This window comes from Zalophus californianus, chromosome 16 (genome assembly GCF_009762305.2).
Source record: "Zalophus californianus isolate mZalCal1 chromosome 16, mZalCal1.pri.v2, whole genome shotgun sequence".
Classification (NCBI taxonomy): Eukaryota; Metazoa; Chordata; class Mammalia; order Carnivora; family Otariidae; genus Zalophus; species Zalophus californianus.
In genome coordinates, this window is record NC_045610.1 from 7140133 (window position 1) to 7163860 (window position 23728).

Consider the following 23728-nt stretch of genomic DNA (forward strand, 5'->3'; position numbering starts at 1 on the left):
TTGGCCTGGGCTGGGATTCAGGCACTGGTGCTCTTTAAAAGTGTCCTGGCTGATGATTCTCATGTGCCTGTAGGGTTGAGAAGCACCGAATCACAGAAAGATTTTGTCATTCTGAATAAAGAATTTGGCAGTGATATAATTTTTTAAAAATTTTTCAAAATTTTCCTTCTGTAGCCCTCGGGTGTTGGTGTGAGATATGAGCTGTCCTGACTCTGCCAACACTCGGAACCACAAAGTATTGATTCGGTCACCCCGTGTGCCCTTACACCCTGTGTAAGCTCCGACTTGGAAATTTGAGGGTACAGGTTACTATGTATTTTTCATGCCTTGTTAGTACTGGCTTTTTGTTTTGTTTTATAAAATAGCGACATCTGTTTCATGGATCCTTTGTCCCAAATAGTACACGAAAATCACCTTGCAGATCCCTTTTATTTTTCGGACAATGGCAGTGTCATCCCTGGTCCCATCAAGTATTTTTTTATGTGAGCCCTACTGCCTTTTTGTTTTTGTTTTTTTTTTTTTTAATTTTTATTTATTTGACAGAGAGACAGCGAGAGAGGGAACACAAGCAGGGGGAGTGGAGCCCTGCTGCCTCCTAAAGAGTTGGCCGAGAGGTCTGCACTCTCTTGCCCGTTGGTCAGGGGGGACCCATAGTCCCTCCGCATTTGTCCGATGCCTCCATTGGCCGTGTCCCTGGCAGAGTCTGCACAAGCTCAGCGGGGATCGTTGAGAGGACAAGCCTGGAGGTGAGAAGAGAAACGATGTCAGTGGTGGACCGTCCTTCCTCGTTCACGTCTCCCCCCGACGGCTCTCGTCCCCCCTCTTTCTACTCCTCTCTGCTTCCTGCCTGCTGCTAGCCGTACACTTCAGAGACCCCACCGGTACCATCCCATCCACACGGTCTCCCTGCTGCCTGTTTGCTGCCTTCTGGCTCTGGCCCGTGCTCTCCAGTGTTACCCTCCTGGCCGACATCCACCCCGCTGTGCCGGCTCAGTCCTAGCCTCTGGAGCCCCAGCAGGATGGCATCTGTTCACAGAAATCCCAGTGGCCTGGGCTCTTTATACTCCAAAGACCGACGCATAGCTCCTCTTTCAAGTCTGGAAACTTGACATGCCTGACGCCATCTTGCTTGTCCCACAGCGGTCTGGTCCTCAGAGGTGCTCTACCAGAGCCACTTGACTGCAACCCCCAAATCTCTGTGGTCTCCCCTAGAGCTCAGTTTGGTGTGTGACGCATCCTTCGCCTGTGTTTGACACCGGCTCTGCGATGGGTCTTGTCCCACCCATCTGGACCTTCATCTAGGTGTCCAGCAATTTGGAACAGGCACCTTTAATTGAGAAGGTTCGGGAGCAATGTGAAAGGTGCTCTGTGGACGACTAGTTCCACGTGGTGTTGGTCGTATTGGGCTGGAAGGGGACAGAAACCTGGGGTCTGATGGGCTCCTAAAGCACGTGATTCAACACACTGAAGCCAGTTCATGTAGTGTGTGACTTCTTAGGGTCTTTAGCACATCGTCACAGGCCACAGGTCTTCATAAGGTGGCTGTGGCATGCTTCCTTCCCCAAATTTATTAAATCTAGAAAACCCATGGTCACCCGACAACCGAAACTAGGGTCTTCTGTAATTGCAGATATCAGGGTGTTCTGCAGACCCTGCGGGGGAGGATGAACAGCGCACAGAGACCGTGACCCCAAAAGGCATGTCACTGTGGCTAGCTGGTGCAATAATTTTATTTCAGATAGAGCCTGAAGCTGTCTGAAGACGAGCTTACCTAGAAAGCCATCCCGGGTACCAGTGGGAAATTTGACTCCTATTTTGGGTTTGTGTTGGCCAAATGGACCTTGTTAGAGGTATATTCTTGGCCCGGGGCCCCAGCACAGCTTCCACACCACCAGGATTTATGCATTTTGGGGTGCTGAGACCGGGTCTGTGAAATGTGGCCAGATGACTCCAGTCTTTATTTGTACTGGGGAGGTGAAGAAACTTCATTGTTATGTATTTAGGAAAGGAATTATCTGTCCCCAGTGGAACTGGAAATTACCTGATTCTGGCCTTTCCCGGGTGAGTGTTTGCAAGGCTAAGTCTTAGGATGTTTAGGTTTCCTGTCGCTCACCATCTGGGGCCCCACGGGCCTCGGCCACTGCTCCCTGGCCCCCAAGTTTATCTTAAACATTCCCTGAACTTATAAGTCTTCAGCGGATGCTTGGGGACCTTCCCAAATTCCCCAGGCTCTGCCATCTGATGGCAGATGCATTTCTTGTCTCCTCTCTCTTGGCTGGCCTTTGCCAAATATAACTGCTTTTTAGAACAGCAATCAAAACCTTCCAGATCTCTCTAGACTTGAGTACTTCAAAACCATATTTTAGTTAGTACCTCTGGCTAGGCTTCTTCCTGACCAGGATTCAAAAGCAGCGTGGCACATGTCTGTCCTACAGAGGGGGGGATAAAGCAAAAAGCACCTGCTAATCCTTGACGATCCATTCCCTAGAATGGTTCACAGCAAACTTCTGCTCTGTGATAAATGTGTTCTTGATGTGGATGCCTGATCTTCTGTCTTCAGATTTGGGCTTTTTTCTTCCGTCTTCCTTCCACTGGTGCAGTCTTTTGTCTCTTAACTTTTAAGGTTCTGGATCTTACGCTTTCCCTGTGTGGCCTACCGGGTTACAGACTTTACAACAAGAATACCACTTCATTTCCTGCATCAGGGGAGACATTTCTAGGTCTGACCTTTCTACTCCCTTGTCTCCGTGCCTTGTGGGAGAAGAATCCCCCGTATGTGAAAGAGCCCTATTATGGACATGCAAAGGATGAACTTTGGGGTCGGGCTCTCTTCCGAGTTCAAATTCTGGCCACATGACCTTGGGAAGTGACTCACCCTCTGCATGCCTCCGTTTCTTTAGATGCAAAGTGGGGAACTAAGAGTTTGTTTTGAGCATTAAGTAAAATCTTACTTCGGAAGCATTCAGAAAAATGCCCAGCCTGTGGGAAACGTCAGCTGCTTCAAGGACACAGACTAGGTTTTTGAGTGCCTTTGTCCCATTTTTAAGATGGTGACATGGCTGGCCATGCTTCTCCAGGAGGAACTCTGCCCGGCCCCTTCCTTTGCCATCACGCTAAGAACACCATGAACGTCTGTCTGTCTGTCTCCACCCACCCACGGGCGATCGGGCTAGTTTCGCAAGCACAAAATACACCAAAGCCAACATGGACTGGCCAAGGACTATTGAAGGACTGGCCTTCTGTAGGGTGAAGGGTTGTGGCCATTTCTGCCTGAGCCTCCTGCTCCCCATCATAAGTTTTGTTTCCCAAAGAACCTTTCAGCCAAGACGAGACCTTTCTGGTTCTGCCCTTCTTTCCTGCCCAGATGCCCCAGGCTGGGCTGTAACACTTCAGGAAAGAAGAGGATCCGCTCTTTGGTTTTCTTTTCCTTAAGCCTAGAGTCCTCCACGGTTGCTTTCCCCGCCTCTGAAACGCACAATGGCCCATCTCACCAGATTCCCGAAAGACTCAGGAAGCCAGGAAAAGGGTTCATTCCCCTTCCACCAGAGAACCCCCCGCCCCCCCGATCTTTGGTGTTTTGTTAAGAAGGGAAGACCGTCTCGTGGCAGATCCTGTAAACCCAGGTGGCATGACCCAGATGGGGGTCTTCCCAGTGTCTCCATCTCCCGCTAGCCTGATTCACGGGCACCATATGCTTCTGTCCCCCTCCTGTCAGCCTGTTTTAGGCTTAGGTTCACGGCCTATTTCTTTCTCCATGAGGATTATAAAAAACAAAACTGTACTTGGCACCTATAAGGACAGAGCATTATCATCATCAAGCCTGCCGCTTGTTGGCTTCTTAGCAGGTGCTTCGTAATTTGTACACACTGTTCTTGTTCTTTACAACCCTAAGGAGGAGGGGTCACTCTTATTCCCATTTTACAGAGGAAACTAGATGTTCAGTAACTCATCCCTATCACACAGTAATGAGAAAATCTGGGATTCAAACCCCAAATCCCTCCTTCCAGAGGGCAGTGCTACTTCCCTGAAGCAGGACAGGGAGTGGGGTCACCCCATTGCCCAGCTGCCACTCCAGCTCCTCACAATCCAGCTACCCAGCCTCTATCTTCCCTCCATGAACGTGCCGCATGATTCTCTTTGTTCTCCAACTTGTCAACCCTGTAAAATGCCATTGGCATAGCCAGACGGACTCCTTATAGGGCACACCCTGTGTTTCCTACCCCTCACCCATCACCGTGGCCCCTTGAGTGGCCACTTGGCTTCCTCCCGCGGGTTAAGGGTCCAAGAGCGTGCTAAATGTATCTTACCACTCAGTCACTGGTAAATTACCTTCACAGCAATGCTGGAAATGGGATGGGAGGTGTTAGCCTCATTCTGTAGATGAAGAGTGGCTTAACTGGGTCCAGAGGCTTGGATGGTTCCAGAACCTATTCCCTGATACTGTCTGTTAGAAAAGGTACAGAGTGTGTCCTATGATAAGTTCCATACAAATATAAGGTCCCGGTAGACTAGGAGGAGTTCCACAGGGCAGATTGTGCATCAGTAGGAATTGTCATTGGGTCCCCTCTCCATGCATCCCAATGATGAGCGGCTGAAAACTCTGAATTCCCTGCCCCCCTTGGCTCTTTACCCTAAAAGACAGGAGTGGGAGACAGGCATCCCAGGGCCAAATGCAGGCACTCCTTTCCTGCCTCCTTGCTCCCACCTCCCACAGGACCCAGAAAAAGCCAGAAGCGAGGCTTGCCCTGAGGTCCCCTCCAGGATTCTGGAACGTACTCCTGCCTCCTGCTTATTAATTTCCAAACCCTTTGCTTCTTAGAGTTTCTTCCCGGCCTCTGGCTTCTTGCTCGCCGTGGATTCATCTCTGAACAGGTCTGAAAACCAGTTCCTCTTAAGTTTTCTCCAGGAAGCACTGGGCCACGGGAAATCTTAGACATCCAGACTGGCCTGAGATATCTGGGCAGTGACTCCTAATGGAGTCATCAGTGTTTGATTAATTATACTTCCATTTCACTCCTCTCTTGGTAAACACAATCAGCTTCTTGACTCTGACAACTGTTGCTTCTGTCTGTGATAAAACAACAGAAACTTCTGTAACCTTTGGGTTGTATTCCCCTCTGTGGCAGCGCACCAAGCAGTTTTACCATTTTTGTCTTCGGGTTGGGTTTTGTGTAGACATTCAAACGTTTAAATATTCCATTTATTTATACCAATTTTTTTTTCCCTGAAAGCAAATATGCGTTGAGTCCCCCCCAAGAGCACTGCCTTTGTGGTTGATTTGTAAAGATTTGTACTGCTTTTCGGAAAGATCGGCGAACGTTTGATGCACGTGCACTAGGAATGTGAGGTGCTGCCTCCCCTCAGAAAGGAGTTTCAGTGGGGAAAGTGGGGATTGCATGCAGCACAGCGGTGTCTTTGTAAAAGCAGAAGTGTGTGCTCAGCTCTTAGTTCTTGGTTGCTGATTTTTGCCACGGGTACTTCCCGGGTCTCGCTCAGTCTGTCCCCCATGGCCTAGCTGGCCCCTTTGCTTGGTGAACCGGACCACCAGGGCGCCTGGTGTCTGAGCTTGCTGATGCTTGAAGATGCCATTGGAAGTAGAAGGCATCCCCCAGGAGCCCTGATCCTGGACCCCATGCCTGCCTGGTGCTTCCCCACCCCCACCCCCAAATGGAAAGAGCATAGGGTGAGGAAAATGGGGTAAGACCGACATCCCCTAGGGCTCCTTCTATTGATCACCATCGCTGACATCTTGCATGCATGTCATCCCCGCTCACCATTGCAGCTAAGTGCTTCCACTCCCCTCCCCCAAGTGGAATATGAAGCTTGTTGGCGCTTTTCATCCTGATAAATTCGGAAGCCCATAGTTTGATAGTCCCTTGCAGTCCCCTTTAAATGTCAGGGGATGCAACTGGACCTTTTCCCCGAGTTTTGCCTGGCCCCCAAGAGTGATTCTGGAGCTCCTGCTTATTTATTGGCGGAGGGTCTGCAGACCCGAGGACTTGAGAACCAGTGGGTCCTGGAAAGAGACCCAGTCCCCGGAACCCCCGCCCCCAACTCCCCGGGTGCCTCCTCAGAGCCATACAAGGGAGGTGAGAAATAGTTAACAATGACAGGACATGAAAAGTGTCAGGAGGCTGTCATTTACTGCCATCTCACTGCGGGCTGTACCCCATGGCTCGCTTCCTTAAAGGACCCAAATCCTACCCGCTACAGCTAATCTCCAAACTTGCACCTTTTTTGTTGGTTTGTTGAATCTCGCTGCCGGTCTCTAAGGTAAATGCCCTGCTGGGTGGGCAGAATTCAGAGTGTACGAGCTCTTGCCTCTGACCGGTGTGGGTCAGAGTAAGCACCCGATCACCCTCTACCCACACCCCACTGTGCCTGTGCCTGTCTACCCGCGGCAGACACAGATGCTGGAAGGTTTCCTCCCTGCTCAAATGTCTCTGTCTCCCTAAGTACTGGAAATGTCAGGTCTCGGCTTCGTCAGTGAAGGTCTTGACTTCATACCACAGTACCAGCTAGCTCCTAGACCAGAGGAAAGAAAGGACAGGCTTCCAAATCATGTAACTTGGAAGCCAGCAGATGGCTAGTTCTGACTTTTATTCCCCCCTTAGGACACCCTCTCCCCCGCCCCGCCGCACCCCTACCCTACCCCTACACACACCAATATCCGCTCTCCAGCTTCTCTCTTTATATTCATTTTGGAATAAAGGATGGGAACTTCACCCCTTCAAACAGAAGAGCCCCTTTAACTAGAGAGGCCAACCAAATCGAATCAAATTCAGGGCACAGCAAAAGCTTCACGCTCACACCCTGACCTTGACGAGACAACCTGTGTGTCCAAAGGAAGGCACAGTTTTTTTGACACTAATATCTGTATGTTTCTGTCCCTGCAGCCTTAGGAAAATCCAAAGGTACGGTACGAGGCCATGTTCAATCTCTGAAAACAAAGCAAGCCATGCCTTTAGTGAGCTCTGCGAGAGAGTGGATGTGCCGTGTTTGGTTGCTTGGCCGACTTAACGGGAGCTGGGTCTCCGTGGTTAAAACCGAATCGCAGCTCGGAGTGACCATAGGCATGGTCAGCCCCTTACCTGCCGACTAGACCCGCGGGTGTGGCCTGCAGAGATTGTAGCTCGGCCAGGGTCCCCGGGCTAGTGCAGGAGTCCTGAGTCGGGCCTGTGCCCTAGACCCCAAGTGACAAAAAAGAAGGACGGATATTTAGATTTAGAGGTCTCCCGCTGGTCAGTGCCACGTTCTAGTGCGATGCTGCCCCGCTGCCGCCCCCCTCCCCCATCCTGCCCACCTCCATCTCCCACTTGGGGGTTGGGAGTGAGTGCCCCCAGAGAGGCTGCATTCTGCTCTGGGGGGCGAGCTTGGATTCCACACGCAGGTCCTGAGGCCAGCTGGCTTTGGCAGAGGGAGGAAGCGGAGCCGCCCGGCGCGCCGGGAGGGGGGCGCTGCTGTGCGGCCCGGGCCGGAGCAGCCTCGGGCGGGCGCGCGGGGCACAGCGCCCCGGCCCGGCCTCGCTTCCCCGGGCCCAGGAGGGTGCTAAGGCTGCGCTGTTGTTCTCCTGGCGGACGTGCTTGAATGTGTCCGCTGCGCGGGGGAGGGCGCGTGCTCCTGGTCACGCGTGGGTAAGCGGGTGTCTTTGTGTCCCTCGCCAGCATGGGCGTGAGGGTCATGGACACGTCCTGGGTGGCTCGAAGAGGCTCCTCGGCCGGCAGGAAGGCGTCCTGCGCCCCGCCCACCATGCAGCCCCCCGCGCCGCCCGCCGAGCTTGCCGCGCCTCTGCCGTCGCCCCTCCCGGAGCAGCCCCTGGACGGCCCCGCGGCGCCCTCGCTGTCGCCGTCGGGCTTGGGCCTCCAGCCCGGGGCCGAGCGCACCAGGTAAGCGGGGCCAGGCCGGCCGTGGCGCGCGCGCGCGCGTGCGCGCCTGCACGCGGGACGGGGGCGGGTGGGCTGCGCTCCAGGATGCTGTCACCTCCCCGTTCCTGAGCCTTTGCGTTTGGCGTTCTGCATCCTGCTGGCACGCAGCGAGTGATTCCCAGGATTCCCAGCACTCCCCCCCCCCCCCCCCGCCGCCAACTTCCCCCCGGATTGTCGGATGGAGCCCCCGGGCTTCCCGAGAATAGCATCCCCCCCAGCAAGCGCATAAGGTGGCAGCTCGCTAAGGCCCTGAGAGCGGGAAGTTGCCAGCTCTCGTCTCCCCTTCTCCTTCTGCCGGAATGACTTGCCGGTTTTGAAATGCGGGGTTGCGGTATTCCTCCCTTTCTCTCCTCTCTGCCTTTAGATTCGGGGGAGCCGTTTTCCCGGCTTACGCGGGCGCAAATTAGGGGAAGGAGTGGCGGTCATGTGGTCGCTCGGGGCCTGAGGCCTGGTGCAGTGTGATGCTGGGTTGTGTTTCCATTTGTTCCCGGGAAGAAGAAAGCGAGCGAGCTCATGGCACCCCTAGTTCAGTGAATGTTTATGGGGGACGGAGTCCATCCAGAGATAAAACGTGGGGTCTGTGGCCTTAAGGCAGCCCCATCCCGTCCCAGCATGCAGATACCAGACACGGAATCCGGGCACGTGGCCGTGCGGGGTCCCAGCGGAGAGGGGCCTCCTCTGGCCCTTCCTCGGAAGGGGCATCCTGGCAGGGGGAATGGCACAGGTTCTGAGAAGTGGGAAAAGTACTTCAAATCAGAGGCCGCTGTGCATTCTGTTAGCGGGGGCAGCGTTCCCTTATGTCCTGCTGAAAAAAAATCTTGGAGGCTTTGGGAGGCTGAACCTTTTCATCCAATCTTTTTTCTTTTTTTTAAGATTATTTATTTGAGAGAGAGCACGAGAGGGAGAGAGAGTCTTCAGCAGACTCCGTGCTGAGCATGGAGCCCGATGCAGGGCTCCATCTCATGACCCTGAGATCAGGACCTGAGCCCAGACCAAGAGTCGGACACTTGATGGCACCCCTTCACCCGATCTTTATCATACACACACACTCACACACAAACAACCACCTCCCTAAATGAAGGGACTGCAGGGTTGGGTTTGTTTTTTTTTTTTTCCCTCTCCCATTTTAGTGAGTAGAAGGCATTTTCCCCGTGAAATAGGGAAATGACAAAAGGAAAACGGGAACAGTCAGCGTTCAGGAGTGGGGAGCTGACAATGGTTGTGCTCAGGTTGTTGATGGCTCCAGCTCAGGGCACGAGGACGCTGGCCTGGCTGTGCACTTGCTAGGCTTCAGGTCCCCTTGGGAGAGGCCGGTGCGGGAGAGCACGTTCTGCAGGATGCAGAGAAGGATCGCTGTGGACCAGAGAGGCTGATGAGGAAGAAATGAGCGAATAGACAGGAGATTTCCAATGGTTTCCTTTTTGCGCTCTTCTTGGCTTCATCCCGATTTCCCATCTTACAACCGACACCCCGTGCTAAACGCTATTTGCCCTATTAAAAATATTTGTAGAAAATGCCCCTCAAAGATGGATTTCCCCAGCCTCTGAAGGTGTTCCCAGAATGTCATAGATGGGTGGCCCCAAGACTCACTCATGAGCCAGGAGCATCACCTGTGGGTTTGGAGTATTTAAGAGGCCGTTGCCATTGCTCATACCATCCCTTTTTCTTGGGGGTGCCCAGCTCCAAGGCTTTCCCTTGGGTGCCCATGTTTTTCTACCTTTCTTTTTCTCTGCCCACATGGATTCTTCCCAATACAAACCGGTGTTCCATTGTTTTTTTTTTGTTTGTTTATTTTTTGTTTTCTGGACATTTGCAGCCCAGGTGATGTTTTCTCCAGTTGCCGGATTCCTGTCCGCCCCCACCCCACCCCCTGGATGTCAGGCCCTCCCCTCCCTCTGGCTTGCTCCAGCCTCCCCATTCTCCACCCAGGCCCACCCCATCCAGACCTGGCGGCTCTCTCCAGCCAGGCTCAGCCTCTGCTTCCTGCTCCTCTGCTTGGCATTAACTCTGCCCCCGAACACTGCTTCCTGCCCCTTTGCACCCCAGCTCACTGCGTCACATGTCCTGCCATTGGCCCTGACCCCCCCCCAAGCCTGGGGGGCTGGGACTTGAACTCGCCATATTTGGGAGCACAGCGGGGTTGGGGGCTGTGTTCACCCTCCCACCTGCTGGGACTGCTACCAGGCTGGGCCCCAGAAGCCTCCCCCTGCTCGGGGCTATGCTGTGGAGGTCCGGGGAATTAGCTGTGGCCACAACATAGAGTGGGGATGCTCGTGGGCTCCTGGCAGACAGAGGGCAGAGGCGTGGAGAGGGCGTTTGCACCTGGGGTATGGAGGTGGGAGAAGAATGCAGGTCCCCAGAGCCCAAGAAGGGACAGTCATCTCTCCCAGAGCATCTCCCAAGGGCATGGGGCAGACCAAGAGCTGGCCCAGCGGAGCACGTGGGATTGCGACCGCAGGCTGGTGCTGCGCTGGCCTCGCTGAGTTCAGGGTGCTAACTCGTCTCGTGTGCTTGTGTTCCAGCACTTTGAAAAGCAAGGAGCTTTCTCCGGGATCTGGGAAAGGAAGTGCAGGTTCCAGCCAGGGGACGCCCGGTGCAGGGACGCAGCCGGGGGCACAAGCAGGCGCCAGCCCCAGCCAGCCACCCCCCGACCAGAGCCCGCACACTCTCCGGAAAGGTACGGCACCGCAACCCTCCACTCAGGTCTCCGGCCGGGGACAGCTCTCACACTGCCCGGACACTCGTGCCCTTCGCTTAGCGTGGATGTTGAGAGACCGCGTGACTTCGTGAAAAACCCCTGGGCTGGGTGTTAAGAGCTTTGGGCAGTTAACCAACTCCAAGAGGGACCGCTTCATCTTCGTTCCTTGTGTCTCTCACTTGAGCAGCGGGCTCAGTGGGGACGGAGCAGGGGGGTGTTATGCAGGGCGTTGCGTCCCGTACACCGAGACCTCTGTGCAGACCTCATTATCCATGACGACACGTGTCTTCCACGGACCCTGCCGGGCCCTACCGCCACCTCTTAAGATGCTGTGTGGAGTCTTGTGCTGGGGTCCGGCGTGGCTGCCTCCCCCTGGGATTGTTTCTAGAAGGGGACACGGAGCAGGGAATTGGGATTGTGGCTATGCGAGTGCTGGCCTTCGATGCTTCTGGAAGGCTGAGAGTCTGTACACTGACCCAGGAGCCGCCCGACCCAGGATCTGCCACGGAACCCGTGCTCAGAGGCCCACTTACTCTCTCTGAAATGACCTTCCCAAAGCTAAGGACATGCTCTGCGGTGACATTTCATAAACGGAGAGGTGCACAGATGGTGTGCTTTAAAACTTTTTTTTTTTTAATGTTTTATTTATTTATTCATGAGAGTCAGAGAGAGAGGCAGAGGGAGAAGCAGGCTCCCCGCTGAGCAGGGAGCCCGAGGCAGGACTCGATCCCAGGACCCTGGGATCATGACCTGAGCCAAAGGCAGACACTTAACCATCTGAGCCACCCAGGCGCCCCTTTGCGTTCTCTCTTAAGCCAAGCCTTGAACTTAAAAGAACAGCTCCTTGACTATGTTCTCGGTTCTGGCCTTTCTGGCTTCCCCCGAAAGTCAGAGCGGCGGAAGGGGAGGCGTTGGAGCACGGTTCCAGGGCACCACGGGGGGGTGGGGGGACTCCCTTCCGGGCACAGGAGTTGGGGCACCACTGTGGCAGTGGGACTTCAGCATCCCAGCGCCCCCGTCCGGCACCAGCGGGTCGCCGTTGTGGTCCGGACACGCTTTTCTGGCCATCTTTGTGTGCAGAGCCTTTAAGCCTCCCTCCAGCCCTGGGAGGCAGGGTGACGCCTAAGCCACGGTGTCCGGTGGGGTCGGGCCTCCTGGTCCGGGCCGGTGACACATGGGGAGTGAGGCCTGGAAAGCCTCCGGTCCCACCCCCAGGGGGCACTCGGCCGCTCAGCGTCCTCCTTTGGGAGGTCCACCTCTCTCCTCCACCCACCACCAGCTCCCGCTTAGCTTTCTTGTGTTTTGAAGCTCGCTAGGTCTTTTCACACTGCGTCTCCAGTTTTATGTCCTGGGCTAGTCCTGTCGCCACCAAGGAGGGGCAAATGCCCTCTCGAACGTGGTGCCGTCCCCTGCTCCTCCCCTCCTCCGGCCCGTGCAGGGGAAGACGTGTTGGAACGTCGGTGCCTAGGGGCCCCGCCGGCTGCCCACCCAGTAAGCGATCCTGGCATCAGCCACCTGGCCGTCAGGAGCTGCTGGAGCAGCTGCTCGGAGAGGCCAGCCGGTCCTCGGGTTCGATGGCTGAGAAGTGCTTGTAGGACGGGTCACGATTCGGTGATGCTTTTGCACGCACGAGGCTGCCTAACTGCTACAACCCTGGCGAGTCCACTGTCCTTGCTCTTGGGGAGCAGAGGTTTAGATCGACTGTCAGGGCACAGGGTGGTTAAGGCGAGGGAGGGAGCTGAAGCCACGTTGGAGAGCCCGTGTCCTTGTCCATATACTGCACGCTGACGGCGCCCGGGGAGCGCGCGCCGTCCTTGGAATAGATTTTGTTCCGTGGGGGGTGGAGGGGGAGCGGAGCTGGGAGAGAAGAGTGCCCAAGGCCTCCTTGAGCACCTAAAAGACGGTTCCTTCTGGACTTAGCGCCGTGCCCAGCAGCCCTCGCTTGATCCTGACACGTGAGTGATCGCTTTCTCAGAACGTTTGCCCCTCGGCAGGATCGTCCCGGTGTCCGATTTGGTCATTCTTACGGGTTCAGTGTCAGTGAAATGTGTCAAGTGTCCGGCATTGTGTTGCACGATCGAGTCCATAAAAGGAGGGGGATGAAGGCAGCGTGAGGAGGGGGAGCCCGCAGTACATACGTCTGCAGAGTCCTCGCCCAGAGGGCACGAGTCTGGAAAGGAAAACACGGGGGAGGCGGGTACACAGGACCGGGCGGGACGGAGAAGTCAGTGCAGGACTTGGCCGTCTGTGGCTCTCTCGGGACCCAGGAGCCGGCGTGGGCAGGGGCAGCCAAAAGCCAGGGTTTCCTGTCCCGCCCCGCTCCAGTCGTCCCTCTTGGGCCCTGTGTCACCGACTCCTCCTTCCTCCGTGTAACCCCGACACCTCCTACCACCGCGAAGTGAAGGGAGGATACTGGGCGGCCGGCCACGGCCCGTGCTCGGGAAATGTGTTCTTCGCTCCGGCCAGGGCTGTGTAGATCGTGGCAGCAATCCAGGGAAGGGGAGGTTAGGGAACAGAGGAGGAGATGTGAAAACTTGCAGTTTGAGGTGAATTTTTAGAAACTGCATTGGCTGTCGCGGGAGCCGGGTCGAGGGGGCTGTGGAGGGGGTGGGGTGGAGGGAGGGGCCCTCGGGGACAGCGGCTACATCTCACGACCTTGTGTGTGCCTGTGTTTTCTCTTTCAGTTTCCAAGAAGTTGGCTCCGATTCCACCCAAGGTCCCCTTTGGCCAGCCGGGGACTGTGACCGACCAGTCCGCCAGCCAGCCGTCCCCGCTCAGCCTGTCCCCCACCCCACCGAGCACCCCATCGCCCTACGGACTGAGTTACCCGCAGGGGTACTCCCTGGCCTCCGGTCAGCTCTCCCCGGCGGCGGCCGCGGCCCCTCCCCTGGCCTCCCCTGCCGGCTTCCCGAGCACTGCAGCCAAATCTCGGCCCACCCCCAAGCCCCGACAGAGACCCACCCTGCCGCCCCCTCAGCCTCCCACAGTCAGCCTGCCAGCCCCGAGTCCACAGTCCACGGAGCACCCCGTGCTGGACGGCATGGCCCCCGGGGAGAGCATGTCGACAGGTAACCAAGCCACGGCGTCGCCACGGTTTTCCACGAACCTCAGCTGGGTGTGCCCAGTAGCGGGATCCCTGGTGCCACTGCCTGTGATCACGTCTGTCTGCCCCGGGGTGGTACCATGCGTGGCTTCTACGATCATCTTGGGAGCCGCACCCCCCCCCCCCCCATGAGGCCGGTGGACATCAGCCCCGGGATCCAGATTGTCCTGCAAAAGGGCTTTTTATGGGATTTCTCCCAGTGGATGCCTGCCAGTGCAGGGTCCTGATTCTGTTCTTAATCGGGGGGTTGAGCACCGAGAACTTTGAGGTGGTGCTCGGTGCTTCGGGAGAGGCTGGGGAGGCGGGGGCCGGGCTATGATCGCAGACCGGCTGGCATCTAAAGCACAGGTGAGGCATTTGCAGCTCTCCTTGGATAGAGTCCAGGCATCTACAAAGGTACAGACCCTTATCTTGAGACCAGAGGCTAAGAGCCAAAGACATTGTTTCCTACTGATGTAATAAGCCTTATTAGAAACCTGCATTTCCAGCAGTATTTACAGAAGGGTCAGTTTCAGGAAAGATGCCGGTCCCCCTGATTCTTGGAGGAGCTTACTGACAAGCCCACAGCTACTAAATTTAGTCTTGCTTTAAGTTTAAGAGTCAAGATGGAGCTATTCTCCATCACCACCGCCGCCCCAGGAAAATGTAAAAGTGTGAAATTACAAACACACCACATTGGGCAAAAACCGTTCGTTGGTTGAAGAGGACGTTTTTGCAACGTCTCCGCAGATACTCTGGCCACGTGACAGTAGAGACTCGGGGCGTGTTTGTGGCTCTAGCCAGGCTAGTGTTTCCCTCGCTCAGGGAGGCAGACAAAGCGCTGGACTGTGTCTTGGCATAGATGCAGGCCACGTGTCACCAGGCGGCAGAGCCCGGGCACATCTGTTCAGGGTTGCCCCAAGTAGCAGCTGAGGCACACACGCCCCAGATACATGCACGCAACACGCAGATGCCACACACACACCCACACTAGACAAATACCAGATTTGTACACATGCATACAAACCACACACACACACACACACACACACACAATTAGACTAATACCAGATTCATACACATGCATACAAACCACATACACACACACAATTAGACCAATACCAGATTCATACACATGCATACAAACCACGCACGCACACACACAAACCAATACCAGATTCATACACATGCATACAAACCACACATGCACACACACACACACATTAGACAAATACCAGATTCATATACATACAAACCACACACACACAATTAGACCAATACCAGATTCATACACATGCATACAAACCACACACACACTAGACAAATACCAGATTCATACACATGCATACAAACCACACGCGCACACACACCAGATACACGCATGCAACATGCAGATAGGCTCTGCGCACACACAGGTGCACGCACCCACAACACACAAGTACACATCACCTACACACGTACCGCATCCATACACTGCTCGCCGCATATGTGCACACGCCCGCACACCTCCGTCCACGTGCTTCGAAGGGCCATGTGGTCCTAGGTCGTCGGCGTACTGGGATTTCTGACCGGGATTATACTTTCAGGCCGGTGTTTTTGTGCAGGAGTGAGGTTTTCCCCCTCGGTCCGATGGAAGGGGGAGTGAGCCTGTGGGGTTCAGCTCCTGGCACCCATGACGAGGCTAGTCCCGTTGGAGTGTCTGTGAGGAGTCAGGAGGTTGAGATATTATGGGGAGCAGGCAGCCCCTGGTGGTTCAGCTGCTTTATTTGTGGACGTGATCCATGGCGAACAGCTGCCGACACCTACCCCGAGGCTTATAAAATATTCAGGAAATTCCTCCCCGAAAGTCGACAGCACCACTTCCTGCTGGTCGGTGGTGCCGGTGATGCCGGTGATGCGCGTTTCCCACGGGAGCCTCCGCGGGAGGAGGCACAGGTGACAGCAGCAGCTCAGGGTCACCCCGAGTCAGCCCAAGCCCCCCCCCCCCCGCCCGGCCGCCCCAGGGAAGGGCCGCTGGGGAGCGTGGACGCTGAAAGCATCGGAAGGAGCGCAGGGGTGTCACTGGAGAGGAACAGAAAGGTGGGAATGCCATGGGAGTTGAAATCGGGGGACCAAAGTGGGCAACAGAAGAGCCCCGCCTCCTGCCGGGCCCTTCTGACCGGCCGACCCTGAGTGGTCACAGCACTCCGGCCTCCGCACCGTGGCGTGTCCGTCGTGTTCTTTGGCAGCAGGCTGTCGTTCTGTCCGTCCGCACGGGTCTCGGCCGGTGCAGCATCTGTGATGCTTTGGTGCGACCCCCCCCCCCCCACTGTGATACTCCGCGTAGTGGATTGTCACGTTCTCGGCTCATTGTGTTTATGCCCTTCTCCCAACCCTGTCGTTGTGTTCCTGCAGCTGTGTGACCTGAGGGCCGCAGTTGTGGATACGTGTGAGGGGGATTTCAGGGTAAGCGGCCCCAGCCCGCCGGGCCCCGGCGCTCGCTCGGCTCTGCATGTGGCTCGGACCTCCTCCCCGCATGGCAGCTCCGCTCCGTGCCTCCCCCCACGCGGCCTCGGCGTCCGCGAGCTCCTCTGGCTTCCCGGGGGGCGGGGGGGGGATCACTGGCCTTCTGGGAGCTGGCTGGCTTCGCGCTAGGAGACGGGGAGCAAGTCCGCAAGCAGGCTTCGCCGGCTCTCCCCTCCTCCTCTGGCTCTCGAGCACCCGGGTCAGCCCCGCGACCCCTCTCCCTTGGGCCTAGAACCGCAGGGCTCCCAGGTCCGCTCTTCCTTGGGTTGCCTGCCACAGACCTTGGTGCCCGGTGCCCCAGTCGCTGTGTACGCCTTGGCTCAGAGAGGTGTCCCCAGGAGGGTCCTGGGGCACAGCGGGCACAGCCTCTGCTGCGGGGTCAGGAGCGGCTTTTCTGTGGCCGTGGGGTGGTCCTGGCAGACCCCCACTTCCCGAGGTGGGCTCTAACTTGTCTTCCTCGGGGCCGACACAGCGGGCGAGTCCTGAAGAATCCACAGTGGTAGGGTTCAGGCCGGGGCTTATGTCCCCCAGGGCCTCTGGCCGGCTGGCTCCTCGCTCACTATTGGGGGGGAGCATTATACCGCTTTCTGCCTCCTCTCCTCTGCCCACAGCGGGCAGGTGTTCAAGATTAAAACCAAGGGACAAGCAGGAGAGAAGCCGGCGGAAATCAGGGGTTCTTGTCTGCTAAGCCCTAGGTCCTGTGGACACTTGGGGCGGCAAGCACAACACAGGGGTGTCCCCTGCCTGCCCACCCACAGGTCTCATTCCAGACACTTCTGACCCTGGCAGTCGGTGGGGGCTTCTCTCCCTCGATCCTGCTCTCTGGTGACTGAGTTGCCTTCCCCGAGGGGTCTGAGGGAACATCCCCTTGGCTCCACGGGGAAGGTAAACCTGCCCGAGGCCACACTCCCCACATGACAGCCAGGAGATTTGAAATCCGAGCAGCAGAACGCTGCAGGGCAGGGGGCCCCAGGCCAGGCATGGAGTGGGGGGGCCCCAGCAGAAAGGGCAGGACACAGGCCGGCAGCTGTACCCCGAGGCTGGAGGAGTGTCACTGGCAGAGCCGAGCCTCGGACCCCCACCCCTGTGCTGAGGCGGCGGGATGAAAACAGGAATGACGTTTTGAGGACTGGGGTGGGGGGGAGACGATGACAGAAGGACTTTTTGTCCCACAGCTTCCATGTTTGTATGTCTTTTAGCGCAGCGTCCAAATGTCTGTCTGTCCACCTGGTGTAATATGCTTAGGCTGAATGTTGGTTTTACAAAAAACTCCTCAAGACAAAGAAACCAGCCCACCCACCCCAGGCTGGCCCAGGGCTGCCCCCGTTCTGGGAACACCTCCCCTGTCATCCGGGCCCAGGGTGACGGCAAGGCTCAGTGGGGCCCGAAACGAGGCAGGCCAAGGAGGGGGTAACAGTGTCCGGATCCTCGCTTCTGGGCCCACCGTGCTCCCCCAGGGTCCACAGGCTGAGCGTGCCGCCAACCCCTTGGGTGTCGTCCGTGGGCTCGCCTGCCCCGAGCTGCCTCCCCACCGGGAATGGAGCTGGGGGGTGCGCGGAGGCCGTGGCCCGGGAGCTGTTGCGGCGCTCCTCCTCGAGTCGCCCCCGGCCCGATGGGACTGGGTCGTGCGCGCTCACCGGGCCCGAGCAGAGCAGCCCAACCCCAACCCTACCGTGCGGCAGGCTGCCTCGGCCGGCCCCGGGGCCCGGCCACTACCACCTCCTGCGCCCGGCCGCCGCTCTCAGCCGCCTCTCTCTCTGCCGCCTTGCAGATCTCGTCCACTTTGACATCCCCTCCATCCACGTAGAGCTCGGGCCGCCGCTCCGCCTGAGCCCCCTGGAGCACGCGCGGCGACACTCGGTGACAGAGAAGAGGGACTCGGAGGAGGAGTCTGAGAGCACCGCCCTCTGACCCGCGCCCGCCCCGCCCCGCGTGTACATACCTGGGCCCCGCCCCAGAGCGCCCCTGGGCTTGCCAGGCGGGAGTTGTGCGGATCGCCCTCCCCTGTGCGTGCCCGACTTGGTTCGTTCCCTCGGGGTGGGGACTCTGGCCTTTTGTTTGATCTTTGCCTTTTGACTTTGTGCCTCTTTTGATCCACTTTCAGCCTCCATGCCAAGCGGCACCCCCTCCGCCCAAGGGCTTCCTTTGCGGGTGCAGGCTGGGGGAGCCGTGCGCAGGAGGGTCGGGGTGCCTGGTTCCACTCGTGGCTACGGTGGGGGGGGGGGCACACCCTCTCCCCTACAGCGCACGAGTTCTGGATTCTAGAAGGTCTGGCACTGACCTTTGCCTGCTGCACAAGTTGGGGAGGGGGCCAGCCCCTGTAAAAAATCTTTCAGGCTGCCCTTACTGCGTGGGCTCCAAAGTCAATGGCTTCAAACACAATTTGTTTCACTTCCCCTAACGGTTTTACTTTTCCCGACCACGTGACTGAGAACTTCGGTCCCTACCTTCTTGTTTTGTACTTCTGAATTTGAAAAGGTGATCCTGAGGGTGTCTGGACGGCCCACCGAGCGCTCCCGCAGGCTCCCAGAGGCGCCCAGCTCAGCGCTCTGCTTGGGTGGGGGCCGGGAGCCTGCGTCTCCTCCCGGGTGGCCACAGGGACTAGCAATAAATGTTACCCAGAGCATGCGCAGGGCGGGAAGGTGGCCCGCGGGGACCCGAGGCCACCGGGCCTGCAGTGTGGTGGGCTTCGCTCAGCCACGGCTCACCCCCCGCCCCCTTTCCTCCTCCGGGGGTCCCATCCGTTCTCGGGGAGCCCAGTCACACTTCGGGATTGAAGGAGCAAGACACAGATTCGGGTCATGCATGCCAAGTCACACTTTCCGATTTTATCCTTTTAAAATAGATCTGATATACCTATACAGGATATAATATTTGTATATATGAAATCTATATTTGTTTAATTTGAGCCATTCAAACTAAACTAATGTATAGGTGTACAATGAGAAATTTAAAGGCCTAGTTATTTTTCCCGACAACAGTGTAAGATAACCCTGCCCCGCTGGTGGGATTCACCAACTTTGGATGTTAACAGCTTTGCTCACTTCCTGGCAAGGACGGGTCCGTACCCAATTTGTAATGGAGCCCAGGGGTCGAAAGTTACCTTTAAATACATGTACAAATAGTTGTTGAAAGTAATGTTATTAAAATAGGTTTATTATCCCTGAGCGTGGCCTATCTTCTTGTGTTGGGGACACGCCTCTGTGCAGGTGACCCGCGGGAGGACATCGGAGGTCACGGCTGGGCCAGGCTAAAATGCTCGGTCAGTCTCTTCCAGATCGTCTGCGCTTTTAAAGATCTGTGTTCTCACAAATAAATACCAAATTAGTCGGAAAAGTCTCTCCATTTCCAAGCACTGACCTCAGTGTTTGTTTGTTGTTAAATCCCAAAGGGAGGGCAGGAGAGCTGGCTTGACGTCCGATCTCTCCAACGCTCTGAGGGCAGTGAGGGCATCTTGTTCTCGCCGTGGGGCAAGCACATCTGTGGTCACCCATTTCCCCTGCAACAGCGCGAAGACTTGCGTTTTCCTGAGCCGCTGCCCGGATCCTGCTGGCATGGCTTGACTCGGTTAAAAACTAGGCTACGGCGGGGTGGCGGCTCCCTGGGTCCCGGCTGCGATCAGAGCTGGCTTGCAGGTCACACCGGGTACCGGGTGGTGCAACTCTGCAGGGCAGGGAGACGCCTGCTCCGAGGTGGCCCCGGGATGAAGCAGAGCTCTCAGGTTCCAAGCGGCCTCTTTATTTTATCTTCGCAAAGGCTATTCCTGGAGTCCTGTCCACCACCCAGCGCTTGGGAACGTGGCTGGCCTCGGGCGTGGGCAGGCCGGTTTTCCACGTGACTTCTTTAAAAATCAGTCTGTACCACATTCTAATTGTCCCTCGTCTTCCATCCAGCAGCCTCACGTCCCGAGGCACTGGCTGTAGGAGGTGTCCAGCAGGGCCACCCCTGTGCGGGGGGGGGGGGGGGGCCCTGGCCAAGACCCAGGTGCACACCCCGCCCCCACACCTTGGTGCCTCTCGGTCGAGCCGAGCCCTCCAGCTCCCACCAGGTCAGGGGAGCCCACACCGTGCCGTGCAGAGAACGCCAGCCTTGCGAGTCCAGGGTCCCTCCCGCGCCCTCACTGGGCCCTGACCTTCTTGCTCTGGGGGTTCTGAGGCTGCTCCGTGAGGGCCCGTTTCTGCAGGCGCGTCCCATCCTCGGGGCCACCCGCCTGCTCCCTGGACAGCAGGGCCGTCCGCGCCAGCCGCACCTCCCGCTTCTCCCTGCGCTCCTCCATCTCCTCGATGTCGCCGGCAAACAGGGCTTTGAGCGGCGCGGTCAGCTTGGGCACTGTCGGGAGGTCCCCGAAGCTGACCTGGAAGGCGAGCCCAGAATCAGGACGTGCGTCCGGGGCCCGGCAGGAGCTGGACGGAGGGGGCCCTCTGCTCGCGGGGCAGGCGCCGGCTCCCTCTCGCCCACCTTCATGTCAGCTGACCATAGGGATGAGGCCAGGGAGGGAGGGAGGAAGCCCTCTCAAGAAAGGGGCACAGACTCCCCACTCCTGGCTTAGGAGGCCCCACTGAATGGGCCTCCGGAAAAGAGGCAGCCCAGACTCTGAAAACCAGAGGCACACCCCGGCCCCCACCCTCATTCAGGGAGGCCGGAGGGGCGAGGCTGGCTTCCCCAGCGGGAGAGGGGAGCACACCTGTCTCCCCCAGTCACGGGGCTGGGGAAACGGCGTGGGCCGGAGTCCCCCCATCACTTCCAGCAGCCTGAGGACTCAAGTCTGTCCCGAAGGCCCTGGAGCAGGTGGGCCCGCCGGGGAGCATGGACAGACCCTCCTACCCTCGGCCCTGAGCACCGTACGTAGGGAGCACTGTCTCTGCCCCACCCCACCTCAGCCGGCCCGCGTGGCACAGACCTTCATGTGGTCAAAGGCAATCCCCACTTTCTCGTTGAAGTCGGGGCTGAAGAGCGGCACCTTGGCATAGCGCTGACTGAAGTGGTTCAGCATGGTGAACCCCGCGTTCATCCGCACCCCCACGCCAATCGCCTGGGAGGTAGTGCTGCCAACGGAGGGGCCACGTAAGGCTGATGCCCAAGTGCAGGGAAGACCCCAGCCCCCAGATTTCCCCCGTGCACCCCAGGAAGGCCACCTCTGTCGCCGACACCAACTCTCCTAAGGGCCAGATTCCTCGCTCACGCCCCTAGATGGAGCCCAGGCCGAGCGCTGGCGGGCACACCACCCATCTGTGAGGGCAGCAGAGAAGAGGCAGGTGGCTCCTCACTCGGGGGACACTCTTGTCCCAGCAAAGCCCAAGATCCGCCCCGGGCCCTCCATCCCCTGGCAGTTCCCTGCGTGGCTGACAGCTGATGTCCGCGTATCTGCAATACTCTGAGAAACCCGCCCCAGCTGGCCCCCTGCCCGGACAGCGCTGCAGAAGCAGATGCAGAAACCCCCACGGCCTCGCCGGGAAGCAGGCCGGCCGGCCTCGGGTCACTGGCACTGGAAAGCGCAGTGCGTCCCCGCGGGTCAGGGAGCGGGTGACCGCAGCTCAGGGCTCTCCCCTACCTGTGTGTCTTTTCCACGGCCTCCTCCTCCAGGCCGTCTTCCAGCGTGGCCTCGTGTATCAGGAGGGTGGCATCCTTCCCTAGAGGATAAGGAGCACGGCCAGTGGAGCAGAGTGCCCTGCCTGACAAGCGCTGGGCCCGGGGTCCTCGGCCCCTCCCTGGCCTGCTGCCTCTACTTACCCATCTGGACCAGGGCGTCACAGGGCATGGTGTCCCCGGAATAGACCACTTTCCAGCCGGACGTGTGGACCAGCGCGCAGCCGAAGGCATGCTTGCAGTGCCGGACCAGGCAGGTCTGAAACTGAAGCAGCAGGCGAGCGGCTGTGCAGCCGTGCCGTGCCCCGCCCCGCGCCGCCGGCCTGCGGGCGCCCCCTTACCTCTGCCAGGTCACACGCTCCCCGCAGCGAAGCAATCAGCCTTTCAACCGCGGGGCTGGGGACCTCTGCTCCTTTCTGAAGGCACTTGGCGGGAATCAGGCTGTGAGGACACACAAGGGTTACACAGCAAACACGAAAAACGTGATTCAGAGTTCGAGCGTCTGGGGAACCCCAAACTCCTTCTCAGAGAGAAACACAAATCCGTCACCAAGAGAAAAGAGCAGACAGTTGAAAAGAGCAAACGCAAGCCCCCCTCCGGGCCGTGGCAAGGGACCCGCAAGACAGGAGAGGCCCGCCCTGTGGCAGCCGCCGCTCCAGGGTTTCGTGGAGAATCCCGAGACTAGATCAGAGCTGCAGAGGCGGGGAGCAGACGCAAACGAACGTGCACGGCGGCCGCTGGCCTCTGCCCTGGACAGGAAGCACTCCTTCCCACCGCCGCGCCCCAGGGCCCGGGGAACGCACACTGGGGCGTGGCCACAGTCGGGGCGTGGCCACAGTCGGGGCCGGGGCGTGGTCGGGGGCGGGGCCGGGGCGGGGCGGCGGCGGAGTTGGGGTCTGGATCGCCGTGCTGGCGCCCACCTCACGTGCTGCAGCAGCTGCTGGCACTGGTTGTGGTACAGCTGGAGCCAGGCCTTGAGCTGGGTCGGGGCGACCACCAGCAGCGGGGGACACGGCTTCCCCAGGGACGCCTGAGACAAGGACACCGGAGCCGCTCGAGTCAGCGACAAGAACGGTTCCGGGCGGCAGCAGCACGTTTTGCGAACGTGCAAAAACCACCAAACTTAAATGTCCAGAAGATTGAGGGCCACACTCACCAGAGCCCGTTCTCTCTGCAGCAGAATATTCAGCAAGCCCTGGGGGGCCGGGGGCGGGGTGGAGAAGGGGACACGCGTCAGCCACGGCCAAAGTCGGCTCTCTGCCCGGCGTCCGGGTTCGGGCGTCCTCCTCCCTCCCTATCGGCCGCCATCCCCCAACGCTGCCGTGGGCCGTGTGACCGGGGCGGGGGACCCAGCCGGCGCGGGGACAGCAGGCCTCCCGTCTCCGGCTGAGGTCCCCTCGGAGCAGGCCAGCCGGGGTGAAGGCCAAAGCCCCGCTGCTGCGGGACAGCGGGGCGCACGGAGGGACGAGGCGCCCCCCCCCCCCCCACCCCAGCAGAGCGACTGCACCAGCGAGAGGAAAAGCGGCGCCTGGGGCCGTCTGGGAGGAATGGCAGGAAAGGCAACGGGGGGTGGGGGCGGTGGGGGGGGGGGTGGGGGGTGTGTGTGCAGGGGTCACGCTGACCGGGGCAGCCCGTGCCCTCCGCTGGGGCCTCATCATCTGCCGCCGCTCACCGTGTGGTGATCCGCGTGCAGGTGGGACACGAACACGGCGGCAAGGGTGCCCAGGACCCTGTCCACCTCGTCTCCGTAGTGACGGCACAGCTGCCCGAACGTGCCTTCGCCACAGTCCAGGAGCAGGGACCTGTCGGGGCTGTGGACAAGAGTGACAGTCACTGGTGCGCGGAAAGCCTTCAAGGTCTGGAGGGTTTGCGTTTCTGGAGAAGAGGCGGAAGCGGCTGTGTGCTTCCTACGTCTTCCAGAACCTCTCGTGC

General features: G+C 58.3%; 2 protein-coding genes across 6 annotated transcripts in view; one reads left to right on the forward strand and one right to left on the reverse strand.

Annotated features, from left to right (window-relative positions):
• The window catches only part of ARHGAP44 (Rho GTPase activating protein 44), a 191461-nt gene extending 172089 nt beyond the window's left edge, over positions 1 to 19372 (forward strand). The window contains exons 17-22 of one of the 4 annotated variants that reach the window (XM_027625671.2): positions 6897 to 6914; positions 7665 to 7886; positions 10448 to 10602; positions 13308 to 13691; positions 16100 to 16150; positions 17982 to 18119. In XM_027625671.2, coding sequence (XP_027481472.1) covers positions 6897 to 6914; positions 7665 to 7886; positions 10448 to 10602; positions 13308 to 13691; positions 16100 to 16107 — 787 coding nt within the window. In that variant the 3' untranslated portion in view covers positions 16108 to 16150; positions 17982 to 18119. Of the gene's footprint in view, positions 1 to 6896; positions 6915 to 7664; positions 7887 to 10447; positions 10603 to 13307; positions 13692 to 16099; positions 16151 to 17981 lie in introns of all 4 variants that reach the window. The other 3 variants (XM_027625669.2, XM_027625670.2, XM_027625672.2) reach the window with 3 other exon arrangements.
• Positions 19346 to 23728, reverse strand: part of ELAC2 (elaC ribonuclease Z 2) — a 28853-nt gene continuing 24470 nt past the window's right edge. For both annotated transcript variants that reach the window (XM_027625667.2, XM_027625668.2), the window contains exons 17-24: positions 23469 to 23607; positions 22953 to 22991; positions 22717 to 22826; positions 22138 to 22237; positions 21941 to 22061; positions 21762 to 21840; positions 21111 to 21255; positions 19346 to 20564 (exon numbers count right to left, since the gene is read on the reverse strand). In XM_027625667.2, coding sequence (XP_027481468.1) covers positions 20328 to 20564; positions 21111 to 21255; positions 21762 to 21840; positions 21941 to 22061; positions 22138 to 22237; positions 22717 to 22826; positions 22953 to 22991; positions 23469 to 23607 — 970 coding nt within the window. In that variant the 3' untranslated portion in view covers positions 19346 to 20327. The remainder of the gene's footprint in view (positions 20565 to 21110; positions 21256 to 21761; positions 21841 to 21940; positions 22062 to 22137; positions 22238 to 22716; positions 22827 to 22952; positions 22992 to 23468; positions 23608 to 23728) is intronic.